At 33.0% G+C, this 22784-nt stretch overlaps 8 protein-coding genes across 8 annotated transcripts; 5 read left to right on the top strand and 3 right to left on the bottom strand.

Annotated features, from left to right (window-relative positions):
- Positions 1–126: 126 nt before the first annotated feature.
- BX664DRAFT_269133 (Nrap protein) lies at positions 127–4200 on the bottom strand (the record flags this gene model as incomplete). Its single annotated transcript, XM_051541037.1, has 9 exons — positions 127–234; positions 303–2250; positions 2318–2433; positions 2517–2674; positions 2759–3193; positions 3289–3460; positions 3521–3721; positions 3804–3920; positions 4006–4200. 9 exons carry the CDS (start codon positions 4198–4200, stop codon positions 127–129), a joined length of 3450 nt encoding a protein of 1149 aa, XP_051396516.1.
- Positions 4201–5012: 812 nt separating this feature from the next.
- BX664DRAFT_302877 (uncharacterized protein) lies at positions 5013–6824 on the top strand. Its single transcript, XM_051542452.1, has 3 exons — positions 5013–5165; positions 5257–5426; positions 5490–6824. The coding sequence occupies exons 1-3, from the start codon at positions 5044–5046 to the stop codon at positions 6710–6712; spliced, it is 1515 nt and encodes a 504-aa protein (XP_051396515.1). The 5' UTR covers positions 5013–5043; the 3' UTR covers positions 6713–6824.
- A 194-nt stretch (positions 6825–7018) lies between these two features.
- Positions 7019–7885, top strand: BX664DRAFT_341456 (uncharacterized protein). Its single transcript, XM_051547001.1, has 4 exons — positions 7019–7053; positions 7164–7334; positions 7394–7502; positions 7569–7885. The coding sequence occupies exons 1-4, from the start codon at positions 7039–7041 to the stop codon at positions 7790–7792; spliced, it is 519 nt and encodes a 172-aa protein (XP_051396514.1). The 5' UTR covers positions 7019–7038; the 3' UTR covers positions 7793–7885.
- BX664DRAFT_341455 (Isochorismatase-like protein) lies at positions 7886–8992 on the bottom strand. Its single transcript, XM_051547000.1, has 5 exons — positions 8756–8992; positions 8617–8674; positions 8412–8554; positions 8240–8356; positions 7886–8150 (listed from the first exon to the last, which is right to left on the bottom strand). The coding sequence occupies exons 1-5, from the start codon at positions 8879–8881 to the stop codon at positions 7980–7982; spliced, it is 615 nt and encodes a 204-aa protein (XP_051396513.1). The 5' UTR covers positions 8882–8992; the 3' UTR covers positions 7886–7979.
- Positions 8993–9310: 318 nt separating this feature from the next.
- On the top strand, positions 9311–11244 carry BX664DRAFT_341452 (uncharacterized protein). Its single transcript, XM_051546999.1, has 4 exons — positions 9311–9926; positions 10079–10255; positions 10334–10654; positions 10730–11244. Exons 1-4 carry the CDS (start codon positions 9446–9448, stop codon positions 11083–11085), a joined length of 1335 nt encoding a protein of 444 aa, XP_051396512.1. The 5' UTR covers positions 9311–9445; the 3' UTR covers positions 11086–11244.
- Positions 11245–11415: 171 nt separating this feature from the next.
- Positions 11416–12367, bottom strand: BX664DRAFT_341449 (tRNA intron endonuclease). The gene is made up of 3 exons (XM_051546998.1): positions 12263–12367; positions 12048–12185; positions 11416–11972 (listed from the first exon to the last, which is right to left on the bottom strand). Exons 1-3 carry the CDS (start codon positions 12339–12341, stop codon positions 11569–11571), a joined length of 621 nt encoding a protein of 206 aa, XP_051396511.1. The 5' UTR covers positions 12342–12367; the 3' UTR covers positions 11416–11568.
- A 1834-nt stretch (positions 12368–14201) lies between these two features.
- On the top strand, positions 14202–14522 carry BX664DRAFT_317689 (uncharacterized protein; the record flags this gene model as incomplete). The annotated part of the gene is made up of 1 exon (XM_051542754.1): positions 14202–14522. The coding sequence occupies one exon, from the start codon at positions 14202–14204 to the stop codon at positions 14520–14522; it is 321 nt and encodes a 106-aa protein (XP_051396510.1).
- Positions 14523–19507: 4985 nt separating this feature from the next.
- Positions 19508–19930, top strand: BX664DRAFT_317688 (uncharacterized protein; the record flags this gene model as incomplete). Its single annotated transcript, XM_051542753.1, has 1 exon — positions 19508–19930. One exon carries the CDS (start codon positions 19508–19510, stop codon positions 19928–19930), a length of 423 nt encoding a protein of 140 aa, XP_051396509.1.
- Positions 19931–22784: the final 2854 nt, after the last annotated feature.

Below are 22784 nucleotides of genomic sequence, written 5' to 3'. Positions count from 1 at the left end.
GCAAAAATAAATAAAAAAAAAAAGGAAGTAGAAAAAAAAAAAGATGACAATTGTACTATGGTAAATGATGTAAGTGTGACTATGTATGTATGTATGTGTAGATGTTGTTAAAGTAAAGAAAGAATATTAAACTATTTGAGTGATATAACCTTGTCCAAGTCGTTCAATTTCGGCCAAGATTGCAGAGATGTTGGGACCTGCCAATTTGGATACAGTTTCACCTTGAACAGGTTTCTATTATTATTAAAAAAAAAAAATTAATGATCATGATTGTTTTTATTTTATTTTATAATCTTTCTTACCAAAAATCCGGATTTTGACATATCTACTGGAAGAGTATTATAACCAGCAGATACTTTCCAAGGACGAGGAGTCGTTTCCAAAGGATTCCATACCAAAGCGATTTTATCACCACCATATTTATCATAAAATACCATCACAAGATCTCCATATGTATTTTGAATATCTTTGACTAATTCAGTTACCGAGTCTAATTGAGCAAATGCATTTTGACCAAGTTCAGATAACGCCAAGTCAGCCAAGAATTCACGTTGAGGATGCATATTTTGATAATAACGAGTACACCGTTTGGAATCGAGATGGATCACCTTATTGTAATCTTGCATGGGTGTTACAAAAATACGGCGCAGATCTTTATCACGCACTGATTCTTCCAATACATTGCATGATGCTTGTGCAAGTCCTTGAATACGCATAGCTACCGCTCGAGAAGGTTGACCAGTCTTCCACCACCATCGCTCCCCTTCCACATCATTGGTTGTAGCAATCACCATGGCCCGATAATGTCCTGCTGAATGTTGTTGCTCACGATATGCGGTAAATTTCTCCATCACAGTATCACGGACGCTAGGTGTCATACTATCACCCTCCAAATCGACCATCAATGGTGTTGTTTCCCAATCCCAACTGGAAAGTAAACCTAGGACGCGAGAAAAGCCTGTCAATCCACTTGTAGGTACAGTCCATGGTAGAGGAGATAAAAATACATGACCACATAATAATTCCATCACTTCTTCCGGTACAAGGGCTGATAATAAGTGAGCACCAAACCAACGCTTGACCAAGCGCATTGTCGTCGAGAAAGCAGGGAAGCGTGCACATAATGCTTGAATACCGAATGTATGTTCACGTCGGTGTCGGAAAAGTCGATTGTATGCATCCAAAGCTTCTGTTGCCATGACACGTTGATAAGTAGGAGTGGTTTTGTTGTTAATCAATGTATTCAAAAGTTCACCTTCTTGATCCAAGAGGAGATGACATCGGAAGACAAATCCATGATAAAAGATATCCAAATAGGCAGACGAAGCATAAGGATTGTTGGTTTGTTCTGTATGTACCACTGTACATTGGCATCCATTTCTTTCCTTAAACAACTCGGCAATCTTGATGTAAAACGCTTCCTTCACTTTTTGCATTGCTTGTAGATCATCTGGCCATTTCCCAGAGCGTTCCAATTGTACAGAGACGTCCATAGCAGGAACAAATCGGGCTGATGTAGGATAAGCATCAATGTTGGAAAAGTCCACAGGATGAGGAATCAATACGGAAGCTTGACGTAAACTTGATGACAGAGGATAAATATTGTTGATCAAAAGAGGAAGACCATCATCCACTGCCCGGAGTTGTTTCGTGAATTGTGTGAATGCTGTATTAACAGGCTGGAAACCAGCAATATTGACCTTTGAGTTGAAGAGATTTCCAGGTACAGACTTGGAATAATTGATAAAAGGATATAGTTGACCAGCCCAATAACGAATAGCATGTCCAGAGATCTTCAAATGATAATCAAAGAGATATCGTACAATTTGCTCCACAATCAAGGATTTGTTCTCATAGCCTTGCGTTTCCCAGACCACACTTTCCAAGATACTACCATCTTTGAATCGTCGTAATTCAGATTTCTTACCCCAAAATTCGCTGAACACCTTGCAAGCTTCCTTGTCTTGAGCATCAGGTCCTTGATCTACCAATCGAGAAGAAGTATCGGGATTGAGAATCAAGCCGACTGTCAAAGTTACAGTGTTGATAGTGTCATATAAAGTGGTTGTTGTATCAATATCCCACGTAGAAGAAGGTAAAGTATACTGAACAGATACTAGTTCAGCTCGATTGCTAAGCCCCTTGATAAGTATAGCACCAACTTGCTTTGCAAAGAACTGAGGATAATAAGGTTCATCCGCACACGCAATCGCATCATACTTGGCTATTCGAGAATCAGGCACTTGTAACCTAAGATACATTGAGATACATTGATTAGTCTTTTATTTCTATTCAAATATCTTATTCAATTACTTACTTGATAGCATTGTCAAATCGATACTTGCTGTCATTAACATTCTTCAAGAAGAGATCTTCAAATCGATCCACAGAATCATTGAAACAATTCATTGCAATTTTTGCTTCATGTTGTAACTATAGAAAAAGAAATCATATGAGTAAAAACAAAGGAAAAAAAAATAAAAGAGATAGATCATTTTATAAAAAAGAGAACTTACTTGAGCCAATCCAGATTTTGTTACTTTGGACGCCAAGTTGACAGTACCAGAGGGATCCACAATGACAACATCATAGTTGTTTTTGAAATTGTCTTTTGAAAACGCTTCATGAGTTGATGTGCCAAGAAAGACAGGTTCAGTTTCAAAGTTGTGATTAGCTATATATAAAAAGAAGGGGAAAAAACAAAATCAATATATAGACTCTATAATGTTTTTTTTCTTTTTCTTTTTTTCTTCCTTACCTAAGAAATCAATAGTACCACGAAGGAGTTGATAAGAGCTATGACCATTGGACAATTTTTTATTGGATCCAGATTGTAATAGATAACCCATAATCATGCTGAATAAGAATCCATTCCACCCTGATTGAGATTGATCTGCAGTTGCCAATCCACGTTGATATAACCATGTTTTAGCTAAAACGATCGCATCTTTAAAACCAGCACAATTCTTGCTATGTTGATACAGATATGCCAAATTAGTTGTATAGGATGTATCTTGTAAAATAGAAGCGTTGTATTGTGGAGTAGATGAGAGGTTTTCGACAGTTGATTCTTCCTGTGCTCGTAAACAATTTCGTCCAGGTCCTAACCGTTGAGCAGAGAAAACTTCACTGTTGATATAAGGTATGATTCGAATGATAGCCTTTGTTTTGGTAAAATCAGTATCGGATTTGTCTATAGATCAAAACACAAATGTAAGTATCTGATGATCTATCGCTTTTTTTTTATTATTATTATTTCCTTTTTTCTATTTTTCTTTTTGGACATACCTCCAGATCCGTTAATTAACAAGATAGGCTTTTGGATATCACCATTGAAGAGACCAAACTTAACCTTGAATCCTTTCTTGGAAGACTTGACAGCATTGGCAAGAACAGATAGATAACATGCACGTTTGTAAAAGTAACGGTTATTCATATGATCCTTTTCTTGGAAAATAGACTATAATAAAGATATAAAAGTTAGTATTATATATTAAATGATATTTGATATAATACATACTGAAGGCATTTCCACAGCAACATCAACATTAAAGGCACTTTTAGTTCTAGTTACAAATTTCAAAGCATAACTACCAACAATATGAATAGCAGAGGGTTTGATAAATTTGAATTTATATTGAGAATTCTTTGCTGGTCGTGCTTGAGGAAATGGCACCTTGATCTTGTGTTTTTTTTCCATAGTAGATTCAAAGTCATTCAACTAATATTTTAAAGATCAATTAGTTAAGTAACTATTAATCATATCTCTCTATCTTTTTTATTTTTTGTTATGATAAACTTACAAGAGTTTCTTTGCCTTCAGGGATAGCATCAAAGATAGTCTTCAAATGGTGTAATGCTTTTTCAAGACTGGTATGTTTGTCGTATTTGGCGTTCACTTCACTTAGGAGTTCGTCAAGCTTCATATATGAATAATAAGGAAAGATAAAAAAAAAATAGTAAGTTAATTATACTTTTGCTTTTTTTTAAAAAAAAATCATATACCTCGAGTTTGAAGATATTAGACTTGAATAATTCAGCTGTTTCTTTCAATCCTTCTAGTTCACCACCAGCTACATCAATATCCTTCACATGTTCGGCCTTCTTTCGCATAGTAATATCTTTGGTATCGTTATCATCGTCTTCGTCAGATTGTGATTCCCAATCACCATTGTCAGAATCACTTTCGAAAGCTTTCATTTCTTTGGAAGCAGATGATTCTTCAAGTTTGGCCATCTATCGAAATAAAAAAGAAATGTAAGTAAGAAAAAAAAATATAGATCTCGACCCATTATAACCATGATTGTTCAAGTCAAACAAGATTATCTTTCATTATTATTGTTATTTTTTTTTTTTTTTTTACCTTGCTAGCAGCATTGGCATTCTTCTTATCGGCCAACTTCCGTTTGGTAGCAGGCATGAGTAAATAATATAAAAAGAAGTAAAAAAAAGAAGTAAAAGAAAAGAAAAATGAATGAAAAAAAAAAAAAGACTGAGGTTGAAAAAAAAGAAAGCTCTCACTTTTCCCAGTAAAGACAAAAGTGGAAGTAAATCGGACGGGTGGCTTGCATTTTCATGCGCTAAGCTGTGTTTCAATGGATGCAAGGTAAGGGACAAGTAGAACTATGATACTTCCATGACCTTATGGATTCGATTTTCCTTTTTTTTTTTTTTTTTAGTAAGTATTTGCTTTATTAGATGAATTATAAATAAATTTAGGTATATAGGAAAGAAGATATCAATATGATAAGGTTTATTTATCTTTGAATATATCTGATAGGTATGAATTATAGGTACTGATATCTCTTCAATTTATTTATTTGCGTATTGCACCAGATTTGATTTTTACCAATGAGAGGGAAACAATATGCAAAGGAGGGGAAAGTGACTCCGTATTGTGGCTGAGCTAAAAAAGTACAGAGAAAAAAAAAATTTCAACGTCTCCCAAAGCTGAATCTGATTTTATTTTTTTTTTTTCTTCTTTCATTCTTTTTTTTTTTTTTCCTCTATTTCCAACAGTTCATACCGAATAGAAACGAAAAGATGCTTATCCTTTACGAAACTGCTGCTGGTTATGCTTTATTCAAGTTGGTGAACGATGCTAAACTTGAAAAGTCGGATGATCTTTGGAAAGACTTTGAATCTGCTGAAAAAGCAAACCAAGCGTATGTTAACCACTAAATAGATCTCGACCTGATCACTCTTTTCTTCTTTTCCAAAACTGACTTGTTTTTATTATTTATTTATTTATTTTAGTGTCAAACTTAAGGCTTTCACCAAATTCGAAAATACTACCGATGCTTTATCTGCTGTCACTGGTTTAGTGGAAGGCAAGGTACCCAAGAATTTGAAAAAGTTTTTGGAAAGTGAAATCTCTGAAAAGGAAATGAAGAAGGAAAAGCTCATTGTTAGTGATCCCAAGCTTGGTAAGTTTTTTTGATGATTGAATGAATATAATAGTATTAAATATATTGTTTTGGAATAAATAGGTAGCGCTGTTAACAAAAAATTCGGTATTAGTGTCTTGTCTGACTCTACTGTTATGGATCTTTACCGTGGTATTCGTGAACAATTTGAATCTTTGGTGTCTGGTCTTTCTCATCAAGATTTATCTGCCATGTCTCTCGGTTTGTCTCACTCACTGTCACGTTATAAGCTCAAATTCAGTCCTGATAAGGTAGATACTATGATTGTACAAGCCATTGCTTTGTTGGACGATCTCGACAAAGAATTGAATACTTATGCTATGCGTGTCAAGGAATGGTATGGTTGGCATTTCCCTGAAATGGGCAAGATCTTGGTCGACAATCTCGCTTATGCCAAGGTGGTCAAGGCCGTGGGTTTCCGTACCAATACTCAAGACACTGATCTTTCTGCTATCTTACCCGAAGAATTGGAATCTGAAATTAAGGATGCTGCTGAAATTTCTATGGGTACTGAAATTTCCGAAGAAGATATTGAAAATATTCATGCTCTTTGTGATCAAGTTATCTCTATTACCGAATACCGAACACAATTGTACGAATATTTGAAGAACCGTATGAATGCCATTGCTCCTAATTTGACTGCTCTTGTTGGTGAACTTGTTGGTGCTCGTTTGATTGCTCATGCTGGTTCCTTGATGAACTTGGCCAAACAACCTGCTTCTACCATCCAAATCCTTGGTGCTGAAAAGGCTCTCTTCCGTGCCTTGAAGACAAAACACAACACTCCCAAGTATGGTTTGATCTATCATGCTTCTTTGATTGGTCAAGCTGGTCCTAAACACAAAGCCAAGGTTGCTCGTATGCTTGCCACCAAATCCGCTATTGCTCTCCGTGTCGATGCTTTAGGTGAACAAGAAGGTTGTGAAGTTGGTGTAGATGGTCGCAATAAGGTCGAAGCTCGAATCAAATTACTCGAAAACCGTGGTAATGGACGTGCTAACCGTGATAAATCAAGTCAGAAACAACAAAAATTCCAATTTAATAAGACTGCTCAATACAATGCTCAAAATGATGTGGTGATGACCGAAACAAAGCCTGTTGAAGAAGTTGTTGAATCAAAGAAGCGAAAGGTGGATGAAGTAGAAGAATCAACAGAAGAAAAACCCGCTAAGAAGGAAAAGAAGGAAAAGAAGGACAAAAAGGAAAAGAAGGACAAGAAAGAAAAGAAGGATAAAAAGGACAAGAAGGAAAAGAAGGAAAAGAAGGCCAAGAAGGAAAAAGAATAGACTAGTATATTATCATTTTTTACCATTATTTTTTACTTTTTGTTTATTTTATTTCATTTTCATTTTTTTTTAAAAAAAAAAAAGCAATAAATATTTGATTTTGATCAGACAATTTTCTTTCTACTGTGTTATTGTGACAAGTACCAATGCGAAATAAAATGATTCTTTTTTTTATATGTAGAATGATACATGCAAGTGAGTTTGCCTATATGTATGAATGAGATTTTACACTTCTGAATTTGAATTAGATCACACTTTTTATTGAAGAAAAATATTTTTTCTTTTTTTCTTACCTTCTCTTTCCTTATTTCTACAACCTGGTTACCATGAATTCACTACGAGTAAGTTGAAATATAAAGAAAGAAAGAAAGAAAGAAAGAAAGAAAATAAGAGAAAAGAAAACAGTATATTTTAACTATTTTATTGTTCATACTGTTATTTTCCTTTTTAGATCATCTATTCAACTCACCATTTACCCTTACGGACCCTTGTCAGTCGATCTATTTCTACAAAAACAAATGATATTTCACAACCTGTTACTGAAGATATGATTGGTACACCTGATCCTATATCTAATTTACGACCTGTAAAATATTTTATTTCTCCTACAGAATCAACAGAGGTAACACCATTAAACATATTATTCCTGATATTATACTTATCTTTTATATATATATATAGGAAAAAGAATGGCGATTACTCCAACAAAAAGTTGATGATTTCAATCAAACTTTTTGGACCAATAATAATACCATGTTTTCAAAAGCAAAGGAAGAATATGAACAACAATGTAAGAAAGTTATTTTTATTTATATTTCTACAAACTCAAATCCTTTTTTTTTTTGTTGTTGTTTAGTACTGGCCAATGGACAAGAAGTGACAGCGGAAGCACTTTCTGTTTTTTACAAGGATTTTTTAGACAAGGCATATGATCGACAAATGGAATATAATAAGGCTTGGTGGAAAATGAATATATCTATGTTATATCCTGGATTCAAGGCTACAATTCGAAATATCAAGAAACTTCGAGTGGAAACTACAAGGGAAACAGGATTTTGGGACAAAAGCTTTGATTCTTAGAAATTAGATATAATTTATGATATATATATATTTCATTCCATCATTCCCTATATACAATACTTTTCATCCATTCATGTTCATCTCTTTCATTACAAATGAAATAATATTTTATTATCTTTATTGATGAGCATAATAAAACACTGTATAGACAAAATCATGCTATAGGGTTTATATGTGATTTCCTAAACTAGAGATTTGCCGATACATTCTTGTACAAGAGTTTATTGACTTTAGTAGCTTCAGAATATTCCTTGACCAAATTGCTGATTCCCTTGAATTTTTCATGTTTAGCATCTTGTACCAATTGGAAAAGAGCTGATTCTGATGTAGTGATCACTGCACCTGCTTGTTTCATGCGCTATACAAAAAGAAAAACAAATAAATAAATATATATATATAAATTAAAAAAAAAAATGGTTTTTTTTTTTCCGTTTATGATTAACTTACAGCAAGAGCAATATCAATTTCAGGATAATTGGAAGAAGAAACCCCATCAGCCAATACATGTACATCATAACTATTATCCAAAAGATCCAATGCAGTTTGAAGTACACAGACATGACTCTATATAAATAATAATAGAATAAATAAATGTATTCCATTTTATCATTTGATTTACCTCAATGCCTAATAATAAAACGGATTTGGTATTGTGTTTTTGAAGAAGTTGATGAATTTCAGGTAAAAACATACTAAACTTTGTCTTTGGTAAACAAATTTTGGCATCAGATATATCAAGTTCAGCAACAGTAGCACCCAAACCTAATGAATAAATAAGTCATCATTCCCCCCTCTTTTTTTTTTTTTAATATGTCTCTTATTACCTTTTGGATATTGTTCAGTGACAACCATAGGAATGTCCAAATGTTTACTAGCCTTAATCTAATACATATATATATATATATATATATATATTGTTGGTTAGTCTATCTGAAGAATATATATATATATTTGTTAACTTACCATTTTACCGGCTACAGAGATAACAGAAGGATATTGCCAAATAACACCTTTGAAACGTTCTTGAATATCACAGATAAATAAGGCAGTAGTTTGAGGAGTTAATTTGGCAATTTTTGGTAATGACATGATAGTATACGATGGAGAAAAAAGACGAAAGAAACCAGAAAATATAGTAGGTGGGAAAATTTCAAGACAAAGCAAGCAAACCGTTTCAAATTCCGCTTTTTTTTTTTTTTTTTTTACGCGTTAAAAAAAAAAGAGAACGTGCGTACACTTTTTTAGTTACAAAGAAAAAAATAGAACATAAAAAAAAATATGGCATGACGATGGTGACACAATAAGAAAAATAAAATTTGATCGACAAAGAGAGTTACCAAAAGTAGTCAATGGTGAGAGTAAGGAGAACTTTGGTTTTGTGTTACAGAAGGCGTGAAAGAGTTTCAATCTCCACGTTAGATGACGAAAATGGGGATTACAAAACCTCTTTTTCTTTTTTTATTTTTTATTTTTCTTTTTTCTTTTTCTTTTTCATATTCTTCCATATTCACATATATATATATCCATACATCTCTCAATATATATATATTATATTATATATATTAAACAAACAATAAAAAAAGAAACTTGGCTTGCTGTAGTTTCCTTTTTATTATTATTATTATTATTATTATTATTTAGTATTCAATTACAATGATACCAGTTCCAAAAGACGACTATCTTTTAAGTCTTCGTGGTGTACGTGAAAGATGTTTCAAGGTACAAGAAGCAGCAGCTCGTCAACAATTACGTCATTTTGATGTGGATAATACAAAGTTGAATGATATTGTGCAAATCTTGGTATCCTTAATTAAACGTGATTATGGCCATCCTTCTGAAATACCTACACATAGTCGTTGGAGACATTTTGATGTGGGTGGACGACCTCGTATTCAAACTTTAATTAATTCTTGGGCTAGTCTTGGACAAGATAATTTGGAACAAACTCGACGTACTCTAGATTTATTCACTGTGGCCTGTTTATTGGATGTGGAAGCTGGTCACAATTGGTCTTATCGTGAAAAAACAACAAATCGTTATCATAAACGATGTGAAGGTGTTGCTGTGGCTATTTTGGATCTCTTTTTAGCTGGATTTTTTTCAAGTGATCCTAGTGATCCTCATCGAGTTGACTGTAAGTTATTCAAAAAAAAAAAAAAAAAAATGGGTAGGATAACAATAGGGTATAAGATCATCATGACTCGGAGACACAAACAGAAGAACTATGGAAGGTGATACAATGAATAGATTCTAATTTATATATTTATCTCTCTCTTTTTAATTTAGCTGAGGCACTTATTGGATTGACTCTTGAAAATTTGACGACTGGTTTACAAATCACTGATAATAACATCCTTGTTGGTCTTGAAGATAGACTCGGATTGTTACATCATCTTGGACAAGTGTTGAAAGATCGATCTGACTTCTTCGGAGGAAATGTACCACGACCTGGCAACCTCATGGGTACACACACATATATATATATTCTTTTTTTTTTTTTGTTTTTTAATTATATATCTTTATTGTTGTTATTATTTGTAGATTATCTTTTGGCTCATCCAACTACTATCAAAACGCAAAAAGGACCTTTGATTCATCTAGAAACTTTATGGCCAATTGTACAAGAAATGGGTGAAATGTGGGCAGCAGAAAAAGGCAAGGGCGGGACTCCTGGCCTTGGTGACGTTTGGCCTTGTGAAACGATCAAGTATTCCAATGATCCCAATAATACTGAACATTTTGTTACCTTCCATAAACTTTCTCAATGGCTTGTCTATTCTTTGATTGAACCTATGACCAAATTATTGGGCGCTACCATTGAAGGAACTGATTTATTGACTCCTCTACCTGATTATCGCAATGGTAAAAAAATAAAAATAATAAAAAAAAAAACGGGTTGATATGTTGAACTCTTTTTTTTTTTTTTTTTTTGTATAGGTGGATTATTGATGGATACTGGATTCATCACTTTGAAAAAAGATGATTTGGAACGTGGACTTGAAAACTACCGACAAAACTCTTTGATCCCTGGACAACCTAAAGTAGAAATAGCCCCCATGTTTGAAATGTCGGACCCTGTTGTAGTTGAATGGCGTGCTCTTACAACTGCATACCTTGATCTTGTAGCAGAACGCGTGCGTGACTCTCTCAAGCTCTCTCGAAAGGATCTTTCCCTGTCTCAACTCATTGAAGGTGGTACCTGGAGTGCCGGTCGTGAATTGGCTGAAATCTCTAGACCTAACACTCAAGAACCTCCTATTGTTATCAAGATTGGTGATCGTGTTATCTATTGATATTCTTCCTATTTTATTTATACTATATGATATGCTCCCTTCTTTTTTTCTATATTTGATTTATCATTAGTTCCCTTTTGGACTTTTTCTCCATTCTTTATTACCTCTTTTTTTTTGGAATTTATTTTTCCCTACCACCTTCCTTTTTTTTTTTTTTTTTTACCGTCGTATTATACGTTATCCTTTTTTTTTTCTTTTTTTTTTTTGTATCTTCTTCCAATACCCTTTCTAATCTTTTATCATTCACTCCTTCTTACAACCAATAAAACTATCAGTGTCTCCTTTCCTTTTTTTTTTTTTATGATTCTTATTGTATTATTATTATTATTATTGTCGTAGTAGTAAAAAGTCAAGGATATTGTTTATTTCTAATGTAATAAATAAAAAAAAAAATAGTCATGATGAATTCAAGCTAGAGTATCTACCGTATGTTTCTAAAAATCCATCTAACAAGTGAACTTGTTGTATTGAATCCATCCTATACTAGAATCCTGCCCAAGTGATCGAGAAACATGTGATCTGTGCTTCATCCTCAAGAGTAGTTTTGCTATTGTTGTTTCTGTCTTGATCGGTATTTTCCACATCCTGCGTAGTTGATCCTGCCAATACAAAGGTCTTCTTGGTATTTGTTGCCAAACGTCCCATGGCCACAAGGTCCATCAATGACCACGTCTGTCCATCCTGCTGTACACTGATGATATAATGACTATGAAACCGCATTGGATCACCAGGATAGGCTAGATAGTCCCCACCAAACTTTTCCCCACTTGTAATATACAATCCTTGTTGCCAGAGATACCGATAGACTTGATACTTGATACTTTTTTCGTTCACCCATGTCTTGTCCTTTTCTCCTGTTGTATCATTATCACTAAGCGTTCCCCAACCTATTTCATCAAAAGAAATATTGATGAGTAAATGTTTTAAGAAAAAAAAATAACTCTTGAATCTCGTGTCATTACCGTTTTGAAGTACAAACGTTGCTTCTTCTGGAAGAAGTAAAACAGGGAGACCATAGAAAGAGTTTTGCTGTGGAAATCGAGGTAAGGAACCCACCAATGATCCTACTATTCGGAGATCACAACGTAACCGCTTCACATCTACCAACAGTAAAAATTGATCAGTTGCTGTTTCAATAAAGTTGCTACGCTATCTATGTTCTTTTCTTCGTTATTACCATCGACGTTAAAAATAAGAGGTTTATTTCCACATAGTCGGATCCGTACTAATTGTTTTGTATTGTCGACATTGGCCATGTATTTAAAACAAAAACAAAAAAAAAAAAAAAAAAGAAAAAAGAAAAAGAAGGAAGGAAAATGAATAGAAAACTGAAAAGTTTGTACTTTTTGAGTTTTTCATTCTATGTTTTCAAAGTCCGGGTGAAGTGATCCATACTGCGAAAGAATGAAGATTTCTTCTTTATGATTGATGACTGATGATGATTGACCGTTATCATTCTTCTATTTTAAATATTTTAATTTGCCTATGTGATCAGCTGTCTAAAGTGCATAGACTATCTCTGTTTGCCACTGATCACTGACTGTCAAACATTTATCATCACCTTATTATCACTTGGCGATCATCAGAAATCCCTCATTATGAACCATCATTAAAAACTTATCCCAAATTATAAAGTAAATTAAAAAAACAAAGGTCAGTTCAGTCATCCCTCATCCGATAATAACGATTATCATCAAAAAAAAAAAAAGGCACGGAAGTGTATTGTTGTGTATGATAAAAAAACAGTATAATTTTTATTTCAAAAAAAAAAAAAGAAGTAATCCGTATACTAACTAATAAAACTAACTACTATTCATTCTACTGTATCTATTATAGTGCCAACCAATCAGAGGTGTTCGTCCACTAACAAGATCCTAACAACCTAACCAAAAGAAGTTTACCATTCAGTCAATACCAATAAAATAAATTCAGGTCAAGCAATTCATATCCCATTATAAAATGCTTTTGTCATTTACCTATACTAAATCCTATATCCAAAATGAAAGGGTCTCCCCATGTATTTTATAAATCCCTTTTTCAAAACACTCCAAATCCAATAAAATTTACCATGACAAGATTGTAAAAACAAAGAGGACGCTCAATGTGGAAAAAAAAAGTGATGGAAAAGAGAAAAAAGAAAGAAAAAAAATTATAAAAAGGCAGAAGAGTACTTTTTTTTTTTGAAGCCCGTCCACTGGCCACAATTTCCTTTTGTGTCCCAACCCCAAAGTCTAAGCAAAAACTCTAAAAAGCTTTGTCTACTCAAGTATAGATCTTTCTAATTTTTCCTCTTTAATAAAACTATAAATGAATCTCACTCTCTGAGAATATTGTGTGGCGACCACGCATATAATCTTTCCCTTTTTTCTTTTCCCCTTTTTTGAAAATCTAAGGTGTTACCCTTGTCGATCTCAAAAAATATAATCCACCCTTTTTTTTCTGCACGAGGAACATCATCTTGTTCCTTTTTTTTTTTTTTTTTTTTTTCTTGTCATTGCCAAATACACATGATGGATGATGGATGATAGATGATATTAGACTTGCATTACAAAGACTTTGAACTGACTGACGGTCTGGCGTTTAATTTCTGTAAACCTTCCTTCTTGATTACTATACTATCCACTGTTAAACATGATCATCACTTTGATCATACCTTCCATCATCATTTTGTCATCATCATCTATCTTGCTTCATCGTGAATTATCATGGAAAAATTATATGTAATCTGCCAATAGATGGACAGAAAATCTTCTTTTTTTTTGAGACACTAAAAACTCTTCTCTTTCCTGTGTAGTAGACAGAAAACTAGAATAAAAGATGATTATTTCTGTATATATTCCCTTTGTTCATGTATAACGATGATCCTAAGAGAGGAGATATCACGCATTATTCATCATCACAAATTATCAATGTGTAAGAGTTATGCAACCTATCTCCTTATTCAAAGTAGATAAAAAAAAAAAAAGACAACGATTTTCAGGATAAAACGCTTGCTTCTAAAAAGAGGAGTTATCACAGAAAGTAAAAATATATAAATGAGAGATAAACTATAAAAAAGTGAATAGTAAATAAAAACGATCTATTTTATTTTTAGTATATTTATTATTTTCTCCACTATGTACCGCATCTTATTATTTCTTTCTTTGTGTCTCTGTGTCCTGAGCGTTCCGATTGACAAGAAACAATCACTTGGAGGGAATGATCAAACGGCACAAGCTCTATCGGAACTACTGAAATATGTTCCATCAGTAATTCGAGATATGAATCTAGACCCCATAGCTCTGATTAGATTGGCACTTCATTACAAAGAATTGCAAAACCAAGTGCCAGCGAATACTCCAGTTCGACAACCTCTACAAAGTACTACACTGTACGACGCCCTAGGTCGACCGATAAACCATAAACCGTACTCTTTTCAAAACGTTACTAAACAATAAGGAAAGAACTGTCGGCAGTGCCCATCTAAGAGGAACCACTTACTATTTATTATCTTTTTTTTTCAAAATGAATATAATAAAGCGGATTCTGTTGTCCAAATAAAAAATAAGGGTCGTGTGATGACTGTAAAAATCAATTGTTAGGGAATTGATTTTTTACAAGCGAAGTTTGGCTGTAATATCAAAAATCGATCTTTTTTTTTTTGTTTTTAATAAATCTCGGGCTCTCTTCGCCGTTGATTGCAGTGCTAAAAAGTAGCATAAGCATACATAATGACCTTTCATTGGTCAGCTTGCTCCGTAGTAAGAAATTCGATGCGTAAATGCCTTTTATAATGTGTTGCGACGTGACATGTATGTCTTTATTTTTTTGTAACTGACGCAAAAGTCGTAATCATTGTACCAAATCTGGAATTAGCATAGATGAAATCATTCTCTTTCATTTATCTTAATAACAATTTACACCTTACCTCCTAATTTATAGAATAAAATAAAAAACAAACGTCGATATCGTCATAGCTCACCCAATATCAAACACTAACTAATAAAATGATGCCATTAGATTGATCTCAAAAAGTAGTCTAACAATTTATAATATCGTTTTATTAGTTAGCTTGCTCCATAACGAGAAATTCGATGCGTAAGTGTCTTATGCTGTACTGTAATATGACAAGTTCCACTTTATATTTTTGTAATTCACTCAAAATTCATCATCATTGCATCAAATGTGGACTGAGTATACATTAAATAATTCTCTTTCATTTATATTAACGATAATTTATATCTTACCTTTCAATTTATAGAGTAAATTGAAAATGGAAAAGTCAATTCAGTCATCCCTCATCCAATAAGGATCATCATCCAATAAAATCATCACCATTAGATTCCTCATCAAAAATTAGCTTAATATCATCTAATACCATTTTATCACTTATCTTGTCATTTAATGTGCAATAAACACCAAAAGCATTTCATCCATTTTTCCAAAAATCGCCTGATGACCCCTCGACGATTCGTTTTTACAGCCAAACTTTGGCAGTGGAATTCCAATTTTTTGGCTGTAAAATCCAAAAGATCGGCCGTTTTTTTTTTTTTTTTTTTTTTTTTTTTTTCATTCCTCCAAGCGTCAAGCTCTCTTCGCCATGCAATAATTTATACATAATGACTTATCTCCCAAATTATAAAATAAATTAAAAACAAAAATAAAATTACTCATCAAATTGGTATAATCATTCAATAAAAATGCTTTCATTTCAATCAACTCCAAAAAAACAGTCTAATGTCGTCTGAGTCCATTTTGTCCATTGATGTCTGTTTTCTGGTAGTGGATGATAAGTGATTGCCTCCACTTCAAAAAAAAAAAAAATCCATAGTCCACACATAATCCACACAAATCTTAAGTTTTAAAGATCTCAGGGATACTAGAGCGTTTATTTTAATTTAAACTTTGATCAACATTGATATAAACTATTGAGGGAAGGACAACCACTCGCTGCACTATGACAGCTTTGTGCTATTGCGCCAGAACTTGTACGTCTGCAACATCTAACAAAGCTACTACCACAGCCATTATTGTAATTATTATTAGGTGCTGTATAAGGTATCGAACCACTAGATGAAAACCCTCCTGTACTATATCCTTCGTCGCAAGTGACTGACACAAGAGCGTAAATCAATAATGCGTTTAAAACGATGATAATCTTCATTTTGATGAGCTTGCCTTGAAAAAAAAGGATGGTTTTTAAAAGATAAATTCCTATGGTAAAAACAGAAAAATAATCAGTTAAGAAAGGGTGTTGATTCTTTTTTTTTTTTTTTTTTTTTTTTTTTTACCAAAAACAATAGATAATATTTTTATGGATCAAAAGAAAAAAAAAATAAAGAAAAGACATGGTCTATTTATATCTGTTAATTAAAAAGACTTTTTGTATAAGAATATTGTGTGGCGATAGTGCATATTGTTTTTCCATTTTTTTTTTTTCCTTTTTGAAGATATGAGACGTACTCCTACCCATCTCAAGAACGCCTGCGCCTTTTTTTTTTTTTTTTTTTTTGCGAGAAGTATCATCTTCTTTATTTTGTTTTCGTGCCTATCGAATGATCATCATGGATGACGGATAATCGGTGACGGTGATCGGCAACCGATGACGATAGGTGATGATAGACGACATTAGTACCTGCAAAAGATTTTAAAATGATTGTCGATCATGCATTTATATTCCACCATGAAACAGGCCTCCTTGGCGCAATACATTCTCGTGTTGAACATTACCTTTGCCTTGGTCATATCACCTATCATCACTTATCGATCACTACGCATCATGTTCCATTAAGTATGGTCATAAGAAACGTAAATAAAACCGGTCTTAAGAATTGAATTTATGCCCATAGATAGACAGGAGATGCTTCCCAGTATAGTTACTATGATGCTCTTTCTTTCTTTCTTTCTTTTCTTTTTCTTTTTCTTTTACAGATGCTAAAAATCCTCTATTTTCTGCGTAATAAACAGAAAAACATAGTCATGGATGATCGTTTATTTATATGTCCTCTTTGCTCGTGTACTACGATGATCCTAGTGGCTAAAATGCCATACACTATTCATGATCATTAGATACGATATCACTTGATATATGTAATGTATTCATTTAGTCAAAATAGTTAAGTTAGAAAGGAATTGTTCAGGGCGAAAAAAAATTTTTTAGAAAGAGGATCCACGATATGGCGACCTTTTTTTTTTTTTTTTTTTTTTTTTAGATGCTGAACGCTCCCGCCGTTTTCTGCAAAGTAAAAGGAAAACATAGTAGTGGGTGACTATTTCTCTATATATTCCCTTTGTTCATGTACAATGATGATCCCGAACCCGAAACGCCACACACTATTCATGATCATGGATTCTCAGAGCTCGGACCATTTATTTCAAAATAGATTTAAAAAAAAAGATAATGCCATGCAAATGCAAAGTCATAGCTTATAATGATTATTATGATGATTTGTGTAATGATGGATGTTATGATGGTTTCGTCTACAATAATGACTACCATAATGATTTCAAATTTAGATCGAAGATAGAGCAAAGCAATTCTCTACTGCTTGACTTCACGCCTTTTGAAAGTTCCTCCCCATCTGACAGATTAAACTGTATAACAAAAATCAAAACAGCTATTCCTCATCCAATAAACGTAATCATCTAATGAAACTGCCACCATTGAATTCCTCTCAAAAAAGTAGTTAGCACCGTCTAATGTCATTTTATTGGTTAGTTTATTCCATAACAAGAAATTAAATCTATAACATTTTTTTTATACTGTACCATCTGATGGAAATGGATTATTTATCTCTTTATTTTTTTGTAGCTGGCACAGAAATCATCATCATTGTATCAAATTTAGATTAAAGATACATAAATATATTATCTCATTTTCATTTGTATTAATAACAACTTATATACAGTATTATCTCACAATTTATAAAGTAAACCAAAAATGAAACCTCAATTCAGTCATCCCTTCGTCCAATTAATAATGATTATCATAAAAAAAAAAAAAAGACAGGGAAGTGTATTGCTGTGTATCATAAAAACCAATAAAGTCTTTATTTCAAAAAAAAAAAAAAAAAAAAATCAAATAAAAAAAAAAGAAGTAATACGTATATTAATTAATAAAACTCACTACTATTACTGTATCTATTATAGTGCCAACCAATCAGAGGTGTTCGTTCACTACCAAGATCCTAACAACAAGCCGCTATACCTAACCAAAATAAGTTTACCATTCAGTCAGTCTTTCATTCACATTACCAATAAAATAAATTCAGGTCAAGCAATTCATATAAAAAAGGTGTAAAATATTTTTATTACCTGTACTAAATCCTACATCCAAAATGAAAGGGTTTCCCCATGTATTTTGTAAATCCCTTTTTCAAAACGTCCCAAATCCAATAAAATCTACCTTGACAAGATCGCACAGACAAAGAGGACAGCTAATGTGGAAAAAAAAAGTGGATGAAGAAAAGAAAAAGAAAGAAAAAAAATTATAAAAAGGCAGAAGAGTACTTTTTTTTTTTTGAAGCCCGTCCACTGGCCACAATTTCCTTTTGTGTCCCAACCCCAAAGTCTAAGCAAAAACTCTAAAAAGCTTTATGTCTACTCAAGTGTAGATCTTTCTAATTTTTCCTCTTTAATAAAACTATAAATGAATCTCACTCTCTGAGAATATTGTGTGGCGACCACGCATATAATCTTTCCCTTTTTTCTTTTCCCCTTTTTTGAAAATCTAAGGTGTACCCTTGTCGATCTCAAAAAATATAATCCACCCTTTTTTCTCTGCACGAGGAACATCATCTTGTTCCTTTTTTTTTTTTTTTTTTTGTCATTGCCAAATACATATGATGGATGATGGATGATAGATGATATTAGACTTGCATTACAAAGACTTTGAACTGATTGACGGTCTGGCGTTTAATTTCTGTAAACCTTCCTTCTTGATTACTATACTATCCACTGTTAAACATGATCATCACCTTGATCATACCTTCCATCATCATTTTGTCATCATCATCTATCTTGCTTCATCGTGAATTATCATGGAAAAATTATATGTGATCTGCCAATAGATGGACAGGAAATCTTTTTTTTTTTTGAGACACTAAAAACTCTTCTCTTTCCTGTGTAGTAGACAGAAAACTAGAATAAAAGATGATTATTTCTGTATATATTCCCTTTGTTCATGTATAATGATGATCCTAAGAGGAGAGGCATCACGCATTATTCATGATCATAAATTATCAATATGTAAGGGTTATGCAACTTATCTCCTTATTCAATGTAGATAAGAAAAAAGGACAAAGATTTTCAGGGTAAAACGCTTGCTTCTGAAAAGAGGAGTCATCACAGAAAGTAAAAATATATAAATGAGAGATAAACTATAAAAAAGTGAATAGTAAATAAAAACGATCTATTTTACTTTTAGGGTATTTATTATTCCACTATGTACCGCATCTTGTTGTTGCTTTCTCTGTGTCTCTGCATCCTGAGCGCCCCGATTGACAAGAAACAATCACTTGGAGTGAATGATCAAATGGCACCAAGTCTATCGGAACTGTTGATAAATGGCTGTCGACATTATCTAGAAGCTGTTCCTATTATAAAAAGTGGTCCACTATACGAAGCTCTACTTGATGCTACACGTCGCTTCGAACAAGCATCGAAAAACCAAGTGCCTGCGAATACTGCAGTTCCAAAAATTGTAGGAAGGAATGATCAAACGGCACAACGTATATCGGAACTACTGAAATATGTTCAAATTGCAACCTCTGAACCAATTGACCTACGTTACTCAGTGACGGCACTTGCAGAAATGGTTATGGTAATCACTCCGTGTATTCTTGACGCTGTATTACCACTACCGTAGATCAGGCAAACTCCAGTTCTCCCCTTGAGGAAGGACAAATAAACTTATGATTATCTAAGACGGAGGAATTATTATCTGATATCAAATATCTTCTTTTTTTTTAAAAAAAAAAAAATGAATACTGGTTTTTTCCGTTCGCTTGGCGGGTCATGAGAAAATACTTTTCGTGATGTTATTAAGCAAAATATCGTACTTTCCCAAAATGGACGTCGCATTACCACTCTTTTAGATATCGCTTTAGAGATGTCGGTAGAGGTGATTGATAATAGAATGATGGGTCGATGTTGGTGATGATGATGGAAAAACAAAAAAAAAAAAAAATACTGCGACTTTATTTGAAAAGTATATTAAAAAAGAAACAAACTTCTTTATTGATATAATGGATCATCATTAGAGTGTTGATTCATCATGATGATTGCCCTGAACGTAGAGGCTTTCAAAGTCCGTTTTCTTTCATATTCTTTTGTATTTGCTTTTTCTTTCTTTCTTTTCTTTTCTTTTCTTTGTATTGACTTTTAGTATATCAATTGGTAGTCTTTATTATTTATACTTTTATTCAATAAAGTTTTTATTTTTATTCCAACTACTTTGTTACATGTCAATGTGATTGATTCTAATCTTCTTTTGATGTATTATTATATTTTGGGTACATTCTTTTTATTCCACATATATTTTTATAGGTACGACTAGACGTTGGTACGTGATAGTGTGATAGGATGATGGCATGAATGGATGACGGCATGAATAGATGATGATTGATTCTTTACATAATAAAAAAGCACTGAAACATAACCTTTTTTTTAAAAAAAATCATATACTTGGGTCCTTATCTTTTGAAATCATCACTGAGACATGCATCAATTAATCTTTTTTCCCATAGATGATAGATGTAAATTTGCATAATAGTTCCTTTTTTTTATCGATGGATCTCTTTTCCCTTAAATTACATCAAAATTTGCATAGTTCTTTTGAAATCATCACCGAGACATGCATCAATTGATCTTTTTTTCCAATAGATGACAGATGTAAATTTGCATGATAATTCTTTTTCTTTGAAACCATCTACTCGGGTCCTTATCTTTTTTTCATTACTGAAACATACTATTAATCATTCCCTCTTCCCATAGATGATAAAAGCAAATTTGCATAATAGTTCCTTTTTTTTCATTACTGAAACATGCAATCGATCAATCTCTTTTCCCATAGATGACATCAAAATTTGCATAATAGTTCCTTTTTTCTTTTTGAAACCATTTATTCGGGCCCTTTTGATTTCATAGCTAAAAAAGCGCATAATTACAAGGGTGATTTGTCTTTTTTTCTTTTACAGGGAGTTTGTTTTATTATAAAAGAACATCCTTTTTTCACTTCATCAAATTCTTTTTTTCTTTTTTCTTTTTCTTTGGGCTTGCCTGTCCCTTCCTTTGTCATCTTTTTCCGTGTCCTTTCCCTTTGGCCAGTCTTCTTTTCCGTCTGTCCTCTCTTGTGGCCCGTTTCTTGGTCTGACCTCGGTCGTTATTTGCTCAGGAGTGGTTGGGGTCGCCCATTTTTTTTTTTTTCAAAAAATATGTTGAAAATCACAACGCTTTCTGGGATGGTTATCGCCATTCTACTTTCACTGCAGTGCGAAATTGCTGCAGTGATCTCGATACATGTTTAGGCGTTCGCGCTTAAATTGTAAGTGAATAAAAAGATATCATCTGGATAAATATTACTCACTTTTTTCTTTCTTCTTTTTTTTATATGCAAACTTGGTGAATTCAATTGGTGGATTTCCTTTTTCTTTTTTTTTGATTGCTCTTTTTTTCATGATTTTCTTATATTCTCTATTTGATTATGCGACAATTATATTTTTTTTCTTCTGTCTTTTTTACGACATCTTATTCTTTGAATTCCGTCAATTGTTATTAAATAAAGTGTACATGAGGATCATCTCTTTCATTTATATTAATAAAATTTATAATTACCTCCCGATTTATGAAATAAATTAAAAAAACAAAGGCCAATATTACGATCCCTTTTCGAATAATGATCATCATCCAATAGAGCTATCAAAATATACGTATATCATCCATATCCATCTTCTTTTATTAATACACCAAAGTACATTTACCGCTAAGAACGTCGAGTTAAATGTAAAATATAAAATAAATGGATAATTCGATTTAGTCCTGAACATAACTGAGTTATTATTGATACTCAATTTGTACATTTGGTAACAAGATGGATGATGGATGATGGGTGATGGTACTAACAGTGATGAGCATTCAGTACTGATGAAACGAAGAGGTATTCATAACTCGCACTAAAGGGAAAAGGAAAACGTGAACGAACAAATAAGGAAGATGAGTTGCCGCGGGATGATCTGGAACCAGAAGGAATTTGCTCCCTGTTGAAGCATAGTTGGCGGATTCCACGGGATGGGATAAGGCGGTATGTTTCCCAAGTAGAGAGGTGAAATGATGACCAATGAAATTTCGGACAGAAAGAACTTGTTTGGATTACATCCTACTTCCCCAACAAAAAAAAAAAAAAAAAAAAAAAAAAAAAAAGAGAGCAATGAAACCTTGTTGCCAATAAAGATCAATGTAGTACAACAAAATGACACCCAAAAGAAAAAGATCATAGTTTACCATGACAATCAAACTAGAGCTTGATAATTTCTTGAGCTTATTTCATAAGTATATGAAAGTAAATGATTTATTAGGACCAGATCTTTCTTCAAGACACATAATAAAAGGCAATGCTAGAAATATTGCAGTGGATTGCTTAATAATAAATACGCCTGGTATATTTTGCATGAATGCAAATGGCTTTGGGGTTAGAAAAACCAATATCTGACCATCGTTAAATG

Source organism: Halteromyces radiatus, assembly GCF_025201355.1.
Source record: "Halteromyces radiatus strain CBS 162.75 chromosome Unknown BX664scaffold_9, whole genome shotgun sequence".
Classification (NCBI taxonomy): Eukaryota; Fungi; Mucoromycota; class Mucoromycetes; order Mucorales; family Cunninghamellaceae; genus Halteromyces; species Halteromyces radiatus.
The sequence above is the reverse complement of the archived record's forward strand: the minus strand, read 5'-3'. Positions and strand labels throughout refer to the sequence as shown.